At 40.1% G+C, this 13,460-nt stretch overlaps 1 protein-coding gene across 2 annotated transcripts in view; it reads right to left on the bottom strand.

Moving 5' to 3' along the window:
- The window catches only part of scn8aa (sodium channel, voltage gated, type VIII, alpha subunit a), a 46,314-nt gene that overhangs the window by 23,022 nt on the left and 9,832 nt on the right, over positions 1-13,460 (bottom strand). Inside the window, exons 4-12 of one of the 2 annotated variants that reach the window (XM_042408109.1) lie at positions 12,189-12,278; positions 10,979-11,107; positions 10,004-10,095; positions 6,369-6,590; positions 6,027-6,090; positions 5,729-5,870; positions 3,411-3,617; positions 3,039-3,320; positions 1,431-1,712 (exon numbers count right to left, since the gene is read on the bottom strand). In XM_042408109.1, the coding sequence (XP_042264043.1) occupies positions 1,431-1,712; positions 3,039-3,320; positions 3,411-3,617; positions 5,729-5,870; positions 6,027-6,090; positions 6,369-6,590; positions 10,004-10,095; positions 10,979-11,107; positions 12,189-12,278 (1,510 nt within the window). Of the gene's footprint in view, positions 1-1,430; positions 1,713-3,038; positions 3,321-3,410; positions 3,618-5,728; positions 5,871-6,026; positions 6,091-6,368; positions 6,591-8,302; positions 8,331-10,003; positions 10,096-10,978; positions 11,108-12,188; positions 12,279-13,460 lie in introns of those variants that run through there. The other variant, XM_042408108.1, reaches the window with a different exon arrangement.

Here is a 13,460-nt window from a genome sequence, read left to right as displayed (position 1 = left end):
GTATGCTGTAAATGCATGCAGGTCTCAGCCAAAGTGGGAGCAGTGGTCTAGGGCTACTTGACCTAATTGTGTTTGAATGTAATTAGCTCATCCCGATTAAATAATAAATGGATTGTGAGATACTGTGCAAGAACTGCTTCTGCATGAATGCATTTTCAGTCCTGTCATGCAATAATGGAGGCTTTGCTGCCATTGCAATATAATCATTAGGTTACAGCTATTTTACAAAATGTCTCCCAAATCTGGCCATTTTATGTCACTTGCAAATTGATGCTACAATATCTTCCTACTTTGAAACCATACAACTTATATTGCAACCATCAAGTCAAGAGCATTGTAAAAAGATCATATGGAGGCAGGTAGTTCAGATCCATCCATTGTCATGCACGAGCATGCTCCAAGTCAAAGAGAAGGAGAGGAAATTACAGACACCATAGCCATTGTTCTACTTGTCTATGTCATGCTTGTTCTAATTTAGGGTTTAAATCTACCATGCTAACTAGAATGAGACACAACTAATTCACTACTGTTGACCAGGGAGAGTTTGGAAAACAGAGAAAGGTAAAGACAGACAAGGACAGCAGCCCTCCTTAGTTTCTTAAATTACATTATTAAGGCCTGATAGGATGGTGTGTGTTACGTGTGTATCTGCTTTGGGATTATGATCTGTGTATTAGGGAAGCAGATAAAAATGTCTGTGGCTCTACAGTGCTGGTCCCCTCTGTTTCCTTCGCCTCCTATTGTAGATCTACCCACACAGGCTAGCAGAGGACCTGGATGCCTGGAGGAGGAACACATCAACACACTGGAGCATGTTAACTCATCATTATATGCTGTTTGTAAAGCAGTTAACAAAAATGGTGTTTTATTACTGTGTGTGAGCGTGTTAAACAGGAACTTGATGACATCCCGCACATGAAGTTGTGTATTAAATCTTAATCGGGCTTTGATCTATATGCCAAAATCTAATGGGCCAATGGGGAAGCAGAAGAATAATAGAATCATGTCTGTTTGATTAGTGCCTGTATAATGGTGTGAGTATAGTGCATGTATGAATAAATAATTTGATATGAACATATTCAAAACATTGACATTCATCATAATGAATCAAACAACAAAATTGCCTGGAAGTCACTGATAGACCCAGTTTCACTAACCTATCAAAATGCAGGCTTGGCTATAGTATAGTCACTATGAAATTTATTTTTCTCCATCCTTTGCCTACTGTCGGAGGGCAGCATACACTGCAGGGGCTGGGGGAGGGGAGGCGCGAGCGCTTAGCCAAGTGATACATACGGACTTGCAAAGATGACAGAGTAGAAGATAGAGAGTCAGAAAGAAAAGAACGGACGAGAGGGGGGCCATGCCTAGATACGTCTACTCATTGACTTCCTTACACTGTCGTCAGTAGCTGCCTTATCTATTTTCACCTCAGGCAGAAGGCGTCCACCAGGCCCAGGGCCAATGAGCGACACCACGCCGTTGCAATCCACCGTGCTGTTCCTCTTCCCGTGGAAGCCACTGTAGCTGTTCCTCCGGTACGGGCTGAACAGGGAGCCCCGACGCTCCTCGCACTCCTCCACCGTGCTGTGTTCATCATCTGCAAATTCGTTCTCCGAGCCCACGTCCTTACTGCGGCCCTTGAAACTGAAGATGCTGCTCTTGCTGTTGTGGCGGGACAGGAAAGGCGAGCCGGGTATACTGAGGAGAGACTGGAGGAGAAGAGGTAGTAGAAGGATGAGGACAGAAGAGGAGAGGAGACATTTGTGTGACTGATGTAGCCCAGGGGCGTTTCTGAATTACAATTGATTGCACCATCATTTTTACGCTGTTTGTCATCAGTTCCAGAGGTCAGGATGAAAGGCAACATCTGTGGGGTGTGAGAAATTTAATGCGACCAGGACACTTCTCCCTGAGGAGGCATATTCTGCTGCAGAAATCATGTAGTTAATAAACAAGAGGGAAATACATAATTAGGTCAGTGATATCAATCACTGTCAAGGTCACACATACAGGACAGAGATACAGGTAACATGGAGAGGAGCATCAATCTGGGTTGCTTCTAGTAATGATCATTTGATTTGATTTGACAACAATCTTCTGCTAAATGGTGAAATGTAAAGTTAAAAACAATTGTGTTTTAGTGTTACATAAGACCAGTGTGCTTTGTTATCTTCTTTGGCAAATCCTACCTATAAAACACAATATAAGAGCCAGTGGAGCTCAAGTGAGGCCTAAACAAAGCTGCAGGGTTGCTCCCTCTGAAACATTCATGTAATCACTATAAATAATTCAGGACCTGGACATGTGCTTCTATATATCTGGCCACTATATGCTCTTCTGTACGTGAGCTCGTGCAACACCACACTGTAGCAGCACTATCAATGTGAAATTTTCCTCCTCTAACAGTCAAAGAAAATAGAAAAGAACACCTTTTCTTGCAGCCACATTATTCACTGACATCTATATTCTATTCATAGCAATAAAAAGCATCTCTATTCTAATCCTGTGGCTCTGTTGTGATGGTCTTGTTTTTCCTCTTTTTGTTTTTGACACAAATAATTATCAATGACCCTCATAAAGCTTAAAGGGTCACCGAAATTACCAAAAAAATCCATATTTTCCAATTTACTTCCAGTCTAGCCTTGGAGATAGTTTCACTTTTGTTTTGAGTTTTTGAGATTTATGCCACCAACCCAGGCAGCAGTTTCAGAGGTGGATATCTTAATTTCCTGACACATATAACTGGAAGGCCAGATGCCAAAGACTAAGTAAGAAAATACATTTGTTTGTTGTTTTTTTGTAATTTTTTGCAAACTGGCCTCTGAATTAAGAAAAAAACTAATTAATAAATATTAAAAACACATTGAAACTGAAACTGAAGCAGCTAAACTGAATTCAGCCATCTTTAATTGTATTATTTACAGCTGACATGTCTTCTTCTGTGACATGTCAAAATGTCTTCCATGAAAAGGGTCTGTGAATATTGTAGAGAAATGTTTAAATATGCCTGGACTACACTATCCTTTCCTCCTTACCTGGTTCATAATGGAAGACTTTCGACCCAAGCGGTTATCAGGGAAACGGAAGCGGCTCCTCTTGCTGCCGTCATCCGACTCTGACTTGACAAACTTCTCGCTGTCTCCTTTCTCCTTCTCCTGCTCTTTCTGCCGCCACTTCTTCTTACGGTTGCGCCGCTCTTTGGCACTCTTAGAGCTTAGCTTCGACATCTCAGAGGAACTGCATGACAGGCGCCCTCCTCCATCGTCCTCTACCGCATCCTCTGACACTGTGCCCGCAGAGGTTGCCATAGCAGCGGTCTATCAAGAAACAAACACATAAATAAAGTCAGAACAATGACATAACATGACTCAGGAATTATTTCTGCCTCCATCATGTAGAGGACTCACCTGAGCATCTTCCTGCTGTTTCTTGAGCTGCTCCAGCATGGCCTTAAATTCCTCCTCCTTCTGTGCGGCCTCCTCCATGGTGGCCTGATTCTGCTCCTCATAGGCCATGGCCACCACAGCCAGGATCAGATTCACCAAGTAGAACGAACCCACAAAGATCACCAACACAAAAAAGATCATGTAGGTCTTCCCTGCCGCCCTCAGGGTCTAATAAGAAGTCAAGGTGGGGAGAGAGACAGATGGGGAGGGAGGGAACAGAAGAGACACTCAAAACATCTGAAACATGACCTCAAACCCCCGAGCTCAGTGTTGACATCACTGCTCTTCTCTCACAATGACTCATCAGAAATAAACAAAAGTCAGCTGTTAGTGGGGAAAAGAGGAAGGACAGATCTGACATTTCTGGATGCAAAAATCAACTCCTCTGGACAGTACGTTCAAGGAGGGAACTCAAACACAGCTGTCACACCTACAGTTGAATGCTTGTTTCTGGTTTGAGCACTAATGAAATTAGCTTTACTATCATCTCACACAAAGATGAATTGATACACAATCTATTTTTGGCTTGTACAGGAAAAAGCTTACACTCTGTGCTCATTAAGGTCCTCAGCATGAACCCAAGGTTGTGTTATTCATCAGGGAGAGCCACTAGATATGCATTTTGACCTACTTTTTCCATGCACAGTATGCACCAGCCAGTGCACAGCTAAACAATTTCTATGGATTGGTGAGCTATACCCAGTGGAGATGAGGAAACTGAGCTGCAGAGGCACAGCAGAACAACTCAGAACATTCTGGAAAAGTCTTGAGAAACGTCATTTTGATGCAGATATATTGCATTTTTTTGATAAATCGACACATTTCTTATTTTGGTTTCATTCACAGAGACACTGAAGTGTAGCAGAGACACCTTAGATTTGAATTAATATGTTCTAACTCATCAGCCTCCTTTGCTTCCCTTGTCAAAAGGCAAATTACTGTCTCGGGCAAAAAAGACTTCCTGGGATAAGGAAGTGAAATTCCCTCACAAATCAATAAGGACTGTAGTTGACATGTAGTGTTGGGAAGTGTATATAACACAACATTCCCAACAAGTGAAGCTCAAACTGACTCCCACACATCACCAAATCGTATGTGTATAAAAACAGGCAGTGGGCAGGTACAAACCCATCAGTGGCAATACTGGCGATGAGGTATGAACAGTAGGATCATGTTCACTCTGCTCTATTTTATCAATTTAATTTCTGAACATCTGAAAAAGACCTAAACACGGCTGCATAATCATTACTCTAAAGATACAGTACAAAATAGCAGCGAGAGTCTGTCACTGGGAGCTGAATTTCAAAGCTCTCTTTGAGCAAAAATAGAAGTATGAGCTGGGATGCTCCCATCAGGTCTCATCTCCCTCATTGGCCATACTGTAATCCTGAGCTGTTAATATTTCATACTTCCTTCCTTCCACTCGGCCTCCGTATGTGAAGGCAGCGGGAGTGTCTCCACCATTTCAGAGAGGTATTGTGCAGGCTGACAGACGGACAGGATGTTAGTGGTCTGGCCACAGTATGCAGATGAGGCGAGTCAAAGAGGGAACAGGCCAGAAACATGGAGGTGTGCTAAAACTAGTCACCATTTTCTGTCACAGAGGAGGAGCTGCCTTTTACACATAGACTGTATATATGACACACCTAAGATGTGGAGGAGATCACAACAAACAGATTGCTCACTGAGCACTTTCCATTTCTAGCATAACTGATTATTTTTATTAATTAATTTGTATTTGTATTTTCTGCAGGTTTTTTCTGGTCTTATTTTATTGATTTTCTGCCTCAGCCTGCAGTCAGTGTAGACTGATGGAAGATTAAAAATATTAGATAGAAATTATCTATAATACACCATTTTTACATTTACACTACCTTTCTCTGTGCAGTAGGCCTGCAGCTAATGATTTCATTATCAATTAAGCTATCTGGGGGTCTTTTTGATAATCACTTAATCATTTCATCTAAAAAAATGTGGAAAAAATATCAAAAAATGCTCATTCAAATTTTGGAGAGTCCGAGGTGGCATCTTTGTCTGATTAGCGGTTCGAAATCCAAAGAAATTAAAGTGACAATGATAAACAGATAAAAACAGCAAATCCTCGTATTTCTGAAGCTAGAACAAGTGAATGTTTGGCATTTTTGCTTAATAAATCACTTACTTTGGTTAATTTTCTATTGATCTACGAATCCATTTATTGACTACTATGCAGTTCTACCTATATGTGCTGTATAGGCCTCCTATGAAACAATCAGAAACCGGTAAAACATCAGCTTTACCAGCATGTAGAGGTTCTCCCAGAAGTCCTGTGTCATGAGTCGGAAGAGAGCCAGGAAGGCCCAGCCGAAGCTGTCAAAGCTGGTGTAGCCGTAGTTTGGATTCCTCCCAGCTTTCATGCATGTGTAACCCTCCGGGCAGCGGCTGAGGGGTGGAGAGAGAGAGAGACAACGGGGCGCCCGGCCCGAAAATGACTCAGCACTATTTACTTCAAATCAAATCTGACTTCAGGCAGACAGAAGCACTACAGCAGGTCTTGGTAGGATCAGTATTAAGAGGAGGACAGAGAAGTCAACTCACCCAGAGTCTGAGCTGTTCCCACAGAGAAGAGCATCCGCCTGGCCAGGCAGGAAATAGAAATTGGCTGAAGAAAAAGAACAAACAGCCACGATGAGTCATTTCGCTCACATTCTGTCGCAGCTACAGTTGTTTACTTTGCAAAAGTCTGTAAATCCATTCAGACTAATTTCTGACTTCAGTTTGCTCATGCATTTTCAATTCAGCGCAGTTCATTTCAAACCAATTCATTTTGTCTATCCCGTGCCAAAATGATGTATTGTTTTTTCGTTCCAGCATATGCGCTGACTCATACTCCTAGATCGCTGCCAGCTCACCGTTCAGCAAAGCCATGCGTCTACTTACTGTCGTTCATGATGTACTCGTCCCAGTCAAAGCCCTTGCTGCCGTTGGCCAGGTAGCTCTCGGTGGTGTTGATTGGCCAGATCACACACTTGTGGCGCAGGTTGCCCATGAAGAGCTGGAGACCGATGAGGGCAAAGACGCTCAGGCAGAAGACGGTCAGGATCATCACATCTGAAAGCTTCTTCACAGACTGGATCAGGGCACCCACAATGGTCTTCAGGCCTGGAGGGCAGCCACGCACATATGAACACAAACCACGCAGCTGATGCAGGAGCTGCTGATGCCCCAAGTATGAATCTTTGGAGTGTCTACTTCTACTAGAAATGATCTGTGGTAGATAATATTGCTAATACACTAATCCAACTCTAGGTTCTACGGATCTATCACTGGGAAATATCCAGTTTTGACTGGATTTAGGTAAAAAAAAGATCAGGGTGGAAACAGCATACTTTCATATAAAACCTAACAAAAGTATTAAAAGAAATATATCTTCAATAAATTAGTGAATTATTAATGTGATAATATAAATATTAATGTTTTCTATTAAATGACTTCCTGTGCTGGAGAACATCCCAACAAAGGGGGCCATTTATATGGATAAAACTTAAACTTGTAGCAGATTTTAAAAATTTTGATGTAGGTAGTAATACATTTTGGACAAAACTGACAGATTACATACATAACATCTCTAGAAACAAAACAAACAGGAAATATTTAAGAGCCTTCCCACTCTTTTTATATTCATCAAGACAGAAAATATTGTAAAAGAAATCAAATCTTGTGGTTTTTTCAAATGAGGAAATTTGCATTTCATTGCCAATAATGGACGAAGTGAGAAAGAGGGAGAAGGCTGTAGAAAAGTGAGAGGAAATCCATAAGGAAGAGAGCACAGCAGCACAACGAGGGGCCATGAGAGGGACAGAGGCACAGGCAGGGGGGCTGGAAACCACATGCAGGTCATTTAAACTCCAAGGCTGAACAGGAGCAATTCAATGCCAGTGCCAGCGTGGGCACTTTCTTGAACTGTCTTGTATAAGGTGTCATTAGAAAGCACTGACTCCCCATACCTTGACCCTGCAGTCTGTCTCGTCCACAGTTTCACTAAAGATAAAACCGGTTTACCTTCCAGACAGGAATCCTCTGGCAGCGTTCACATGGGTCCACGAGGAGCTCAAACATGGAAGCAGGATGACCCACACCCCCTTCTCAGTTTGGCCTCTACAGGTACAGTGGACTTTACCAGCTGTATCTATCTTCTCATAAAATATTATCTAACTTTAGGCTTAGTAAAAGCTCCATTAGCTTGGCAGCATTAAAATATATAAACAGCTTTTCTTATTCAATTCAAAACTTTTCTTATCTAGAAGTAAATGAGAAGATTAAATTAAATTAACACATATGTTATATTGGGTATTATATTAAATACCCTCATATATTCTTCTGAAATCATGCCCTCCACTATAAATACTGTAGCTGGACTAAAACTACACTATAAAAGATAACAAATTTCCCCACTCCAGTGTTATAAGCCTTGATCAATTATTGTTAAAGGAATAGTTCGATATTTTGGGAAACACACTAATTTGCTTTTTGGCTGAGTGTTAAATGAGAATCTGTCCTCATGTCTGTCCATTAAAGCTTCAGTCAGCAGCCGGTTAGCTTAGCTTAGTTTAGCTTAGTGCAAAGACTGGAGACCGGGGGAAATGACTAACCTAGCTTTGTCGAAAGGGAAGTAGGTGAATTTTGTAAACATTAGAAAGACCCAGCTTAGCTGTTTCCAGTCTTAGTGCTAAGCTAAGCTAACCAGCTGCTCTCGATCGCTTCATATTTACTGGATAGACATAAAGGATATGGCTGGTGATTTTCTATATTTTTCTTATCGTTAACAAACCTCACGTGCAGGGCCAAACCGGCAATGAACTCATCCTACTTACAAGTACTATGTGTGTATCCAAAGCCTGATATATTATATTCCTCTGTGCCGTAGACCTCCATTGTTGTCCAAAAACTATTAAAAACACACCGATGAGCCACACTGCTGCACTGGGTTGCTTCGCACACAAAGAGTTTTGGGAACAGTAGTTTGTTTACAAACAGCTCCAAAGACTAATAACAGCGATCATGTTTTCAGTCTCCAGAGAGTAGTTCTCTGTAAGGCAGACGCCACTGTGCATACACGGGAACACGGTTCTGTTTACAGTGCTTCGCTAGCTTGTGCTAGATATCAGAAATTTACAATGTACAATGTAGTTCAAAGTCAAGAGGATGTGATATGAAGCACAACAAGCTAGCAAAGCGCTTTAAACAGAACCTCGTTTGTGATCCCTGTTATAACTCTTTGGACAACAACAGAGGTCTACAACACAGAGGAATAAGATATATCAGACTTTGAATACATGCACATTACTTGTGAGGAGAATGAGTTCATTGCTGGTTAGGCTCTGCACGAGACTTGTTGACAATAAGAAAAATATAGAAAATCGCCAGCCATTTTCTTCAAGAGTGTTCTGGATCTTCTCATCTAACTCTCCTAAAATGTCGAACCAATTCCTTTACAGTTTAAATGAAAATACAATCCCTTTTTGTTTTCGCTTTACAAGGATTTCCTTTTTCAGACTTCCCAATAAATGTGTTGTTTAAAAAAAAGCCATCCACAGTGAGCACAACATCTGTTCAGCATCCTCTATCAATAGATAGATAGATGCACGGTCAGTGTCACTTAGAAAGGTCAATAGGTCGTTCAACCCTCCCATCTGCATCCCCAACCTCTACAATGTGAGCACATTGTTTCTTTTTCTGTGTGATATATCATTCAAGTAGGTCATTAAAAAAAACAAAAACAAAATCAATAATCAAACTAAAAAACAAAAGAGGGCAAATCAAACTTTCAATGCCATTTGTCAGCCAAGCTCTTAGTAGGCTAATATTGTAAAAGCAAGTGACTGAAAAGCATCATGCAGCGTAAGAGATATGTTCACAAACTAGGCTTGGCAGTCTTCATACATAAATAATAGGAGTATTCTGTGGGATGTCTCTAAGAGCTATGCCATAAGAACATCAACATCTACAGGGTTTGTTTTCGATCCCAAAAACATGGAATCATCTCTTCCCAATTCAATCACTAGTTATAAATGTGAAATAAAATCTTTTAATTTCACTTGCACATTCATTTTTGTAATAAACTAGAAGGATTGCTGGCAAATTTGAGCTATAATCTATTCCTATCTAATGAATACCATGAATAATCACCTGATTTTTGTGCTTAAGATGAGAATATTCTATCAAGAATTTTCTTTGCTAAAGAAAAGGGCATTTACTTACTCTGAAAGCTAGTGAAAGGAGTGGGTTAAAGCTATTTCTAAAGAGAAACACAGCTGCCTTGGAAACAAGCCTCATAATGAGAGTGCTACTGGGGCAGAAGAGAGTGCAGACTCTTTGGAGGGCCCTAGAGGAGACTGCAAAGCCTATCAAAAATGTATTAGTACCATTTTTGATAATTTTGGAGGAAAAATAAATCAAAAAATGGTTATTTCCAATTCTTTTGTTGTTGCTTAAATCATAATCGTAATCATAATAATAGTGAGTAGAAAGGAAAGGGTGAGAGGATCAGCCTTAGTGTTTAAACTGAGTCTCACCTGGAATGACAGAGATAGTTTTCAATGCTCGGAGAACTCTGAATGTTCTCAGCGCAGATACATTGCCCAGGTCCACAAACTCTGTTATATATCTGAAATAGGGGAAGGATCACACACAGAACAAACACGATGACAAAAACCACACACGCCAAGAGCACAACACCACCGAACCAGGAGGAAACGACGCCACTCACAGAGCCTGTCCACTGAGGAGAAGGGTGGAAGGTAAAAGGAAAGAAAGACACACACACCTAACACCAACCCCGCCCCACCGTCCCCCGCCCCATCCTGTCTTACCTGGAATTACAGAAATAGTTTTCAATGCCCTCAACACCCTGAACGTGCGCAGAGCTGAGACATTGCCTAGGTTTACAAACTCTGTTATATACCTGCAGGATCAAACCACAGTTACAAAAGCTCGTTATTTACATGCAGATATGAGGTGAAGAGATAAATCTACACACAGATGGGCCATGTGACTGCTCTACAGATAATTAAGTATCATTTTTTGGGTATGTTTTGCTCATATGGAGGCAGTTAACTATGTGGCATACACTACTGGGTGACATATAGTCGACGGGGAGATACTGGGCCTTAAACTGGATGTTGCGGACTCCAGCCGATTGAGAGAGAAAAGGTGAATGAAAAGGAGAGTTAAGATGACAAAAGGAGGATAAATCGAATGAATGGGTCTGAGGTGTGGGTGTTGTCAGGGAGGCCGCAGAGTGTCGGATGGAAACCTTCAATTCCCAAAGAGAAATGCCAGAGAAGTCTCAGATCAATGGAGGAAACACAGACGATGGGTTATCAGAGAGAAAGAAAGGAAGAAAGAAAGAAAGAGAGATGAACAATCTTCGGTAGCACTGAAAGCTAACTTTCTTCACCCACCCCTCTTCACAAAACAATGGCAATATTTGTGCACACGATTTCATTTCATCATCCACTGACAGTCAGAGTCACAAGAAAAATACTTACGCCATCGAAATGACCATGAAATCCAGCCAGTTCCATGGATCTCTAAGGAATGTAAACCCGTCTATACAGAATCCTCGTGCGGTGATTTTTACAAGAGACTCAAATGTATAAATTCCTGTGAACGTGTACCTGAAAGACAAAAGTGGTGACAGATTCAGTTCACTATGATGGATCAAAGCTCGATCATACAAAGCTGAGTGTAGAGCACAAGATAAGTTTGGAATAATGAAGTCAGGTAAAACTGTTACATTACTGTTATATATTATATTTAAAGAAGTTTCAGAAACTGTAACTTATGTATTACATTGAGTCACAGAGCACAGCATCCATTCTCTGAAAAATATATACAACACGATCCTTAATCAAGACTAAGCGTCTAAAGCCACACTAGCGGCTCCGTGAGGCTGTACAACATGCTGACGTTTAACAGGTAATGTTTATCAGGTTTTTGCTACTTTGCACTAAACAAAGTACACTTGAGGCTGATGGAAATATCATTAGTTTTGCAGGTATTTGGTCATAAACTGAAGTGTTGGACAAATTATAATTTGGACCTGATGATCAAGTTAAATGAAAAGTTAATACAATTCATCCTCTGGGAACCATGAATGTTAGTACAAAATTTAATGGCAATCCATCTGATTGTTGAGATATTTCAGTCTGGACTATAGCGGAGAGGCAGTTAACTGACCGACTGCTAGCATAGCAATAAACCTATAAGGTTTAACAAAACTTACTTATGGTTTCTGAAGGTATTTCCAGAATCCGTAAAGACTCTAAACCATCTGGAGAAAAAATATTTAGTCTCTTTCATGATAAAAAAGAGTTTTAACCGGTTTCTAAAGTTGTGCCTCTTTGTATAAATCCAAGCAAAGATGGTAGCTGGATATGACCAAAATTTTAAAAATCATTCTTGTATATATTGACGTTTCTTTCCAATATTTCATATTTCATTTCATATATAAAGAGCAGGTAATATGTCATTTCCAGCTACGTGGATTGGGAAACTTGAGAAATGGGTTAAAAAAAAAAGTTTTGCTAAAGGACCCACTGGTTTTTTCAAAGATCACATATATTTTTCTAAAATTTTCAAAAATCATAATTGTTTTTCATAACATTGGATGCTTAGCTTTGTGACTCGAATGTATTGGTGTAACAGCAGTTAGCATGCATTTATACTACTGAGTGAACATATTAAATGTGTACTTACTCTACTTGTTTTGACCACTCAGGAGGATCACTAAAGGTCATGAATATACAGTTGGTCAAAATAGTACACATAATGATCATGCTGAAAAGAGTGAGGAGCAGGTTAAGGAAAATACGGATTATAGAGGCAATCACAAATGTCACCAAACCTCACTGAAAATGTAAAACACAACAATCTGCAGTATCCACTGCACAGTACACATGTAATGACTCCATTCAGCCTTAATAGCCCTCAACACATGAAGGGTTAATGTCATAAAAAAATCTACTCATAGCACTTAACAGAAGGTGCTTGTGTGTGCCCACTACCACAAAGGCCATTACTTTACCCATGAAATATTTAAATCATAAATATATTTAGTGTAAATACAACAGCTTGCCCTCAATACCAGCATGACCAAAACTGTAGTACTTTTTAAAGCTGCAAGGCTTCAGTGCAGAGAGGTCTACGGTTAAAGGAAAGTATTTTTTTTATTGCCTTTAAAGGCAGCCAGAGGTCAGTAATAGTTGTGGCTTGTGGCTCAGATTAGGAGATAACTAGGTAAACATAGGGACAACAGACAGTAATAATAATAAAAAATACAGAATGGAAAAAAAACAAGGGTTTAGTATAGTTTTAGCTTTCCTTACTGTCACTATTGCTGTTTCTGTCAACAAACACAAGTCAAACCTCAAGTTAGCTGTGAACAGCTGCGGGAAACAGAAAAAAAATTAATCATAATGATTGTTATCATGTTGATATTTATATGTTTATATCATGCTGATACAAATATGTGATTTCCTGAAGAATTCAAAAGGGTTCAGAGTTGCTAACATTCATCCCACTGGGTCAAACATTTTAATGATGTATTTATTCTAAAAATTAAAAAATTAAATTAAATCCTTAACATTTTCATGAGTCAAACACATTTTTATACAATTTATGGTTGAATATTTTTTCGGCAATGGCCATTCAGTGTATTACCATTTTGTAATTACCTTTCTATATAGTAGTTTTCATGTTAAGTGGCAGAGTCCACCGTTCCCGCCCCGAATTCAACCTACATCTATCTTCAACATGAGTTTGTTTGGCTGCACTGTAAACAGATTCACCACATTTTCACCACACAGATAATCAACGGACAGATTTGACCTACTTTATGGAAATATTGCTTTGACCAGCTGCAACTGGGAGTCTAATTCTGATTTTCTTCCACCTCCTGAGTCTTTGTTTGACATTTCTCTGAACAAAGAGAGGTACAACCTTCAGCTGTTCGGTCGGGGTTCTGAGATT

Source organism: Thunnus maccoyii, chromosome 4, assembly GCF_910596095.1.
Source record: "Thunnus maccoyii chromosome 4, fThuMac1.1, whole genome shotgun sequence".
NCBI lineage: Eukaryota > Metazoa > Chordata > Actinopteri > Scombriformes > Scombridae > Thunnus > Thunnus maccoyii.
This window is presented reverse-complemented; position numbering and strand designations above follow the sequence as displayed.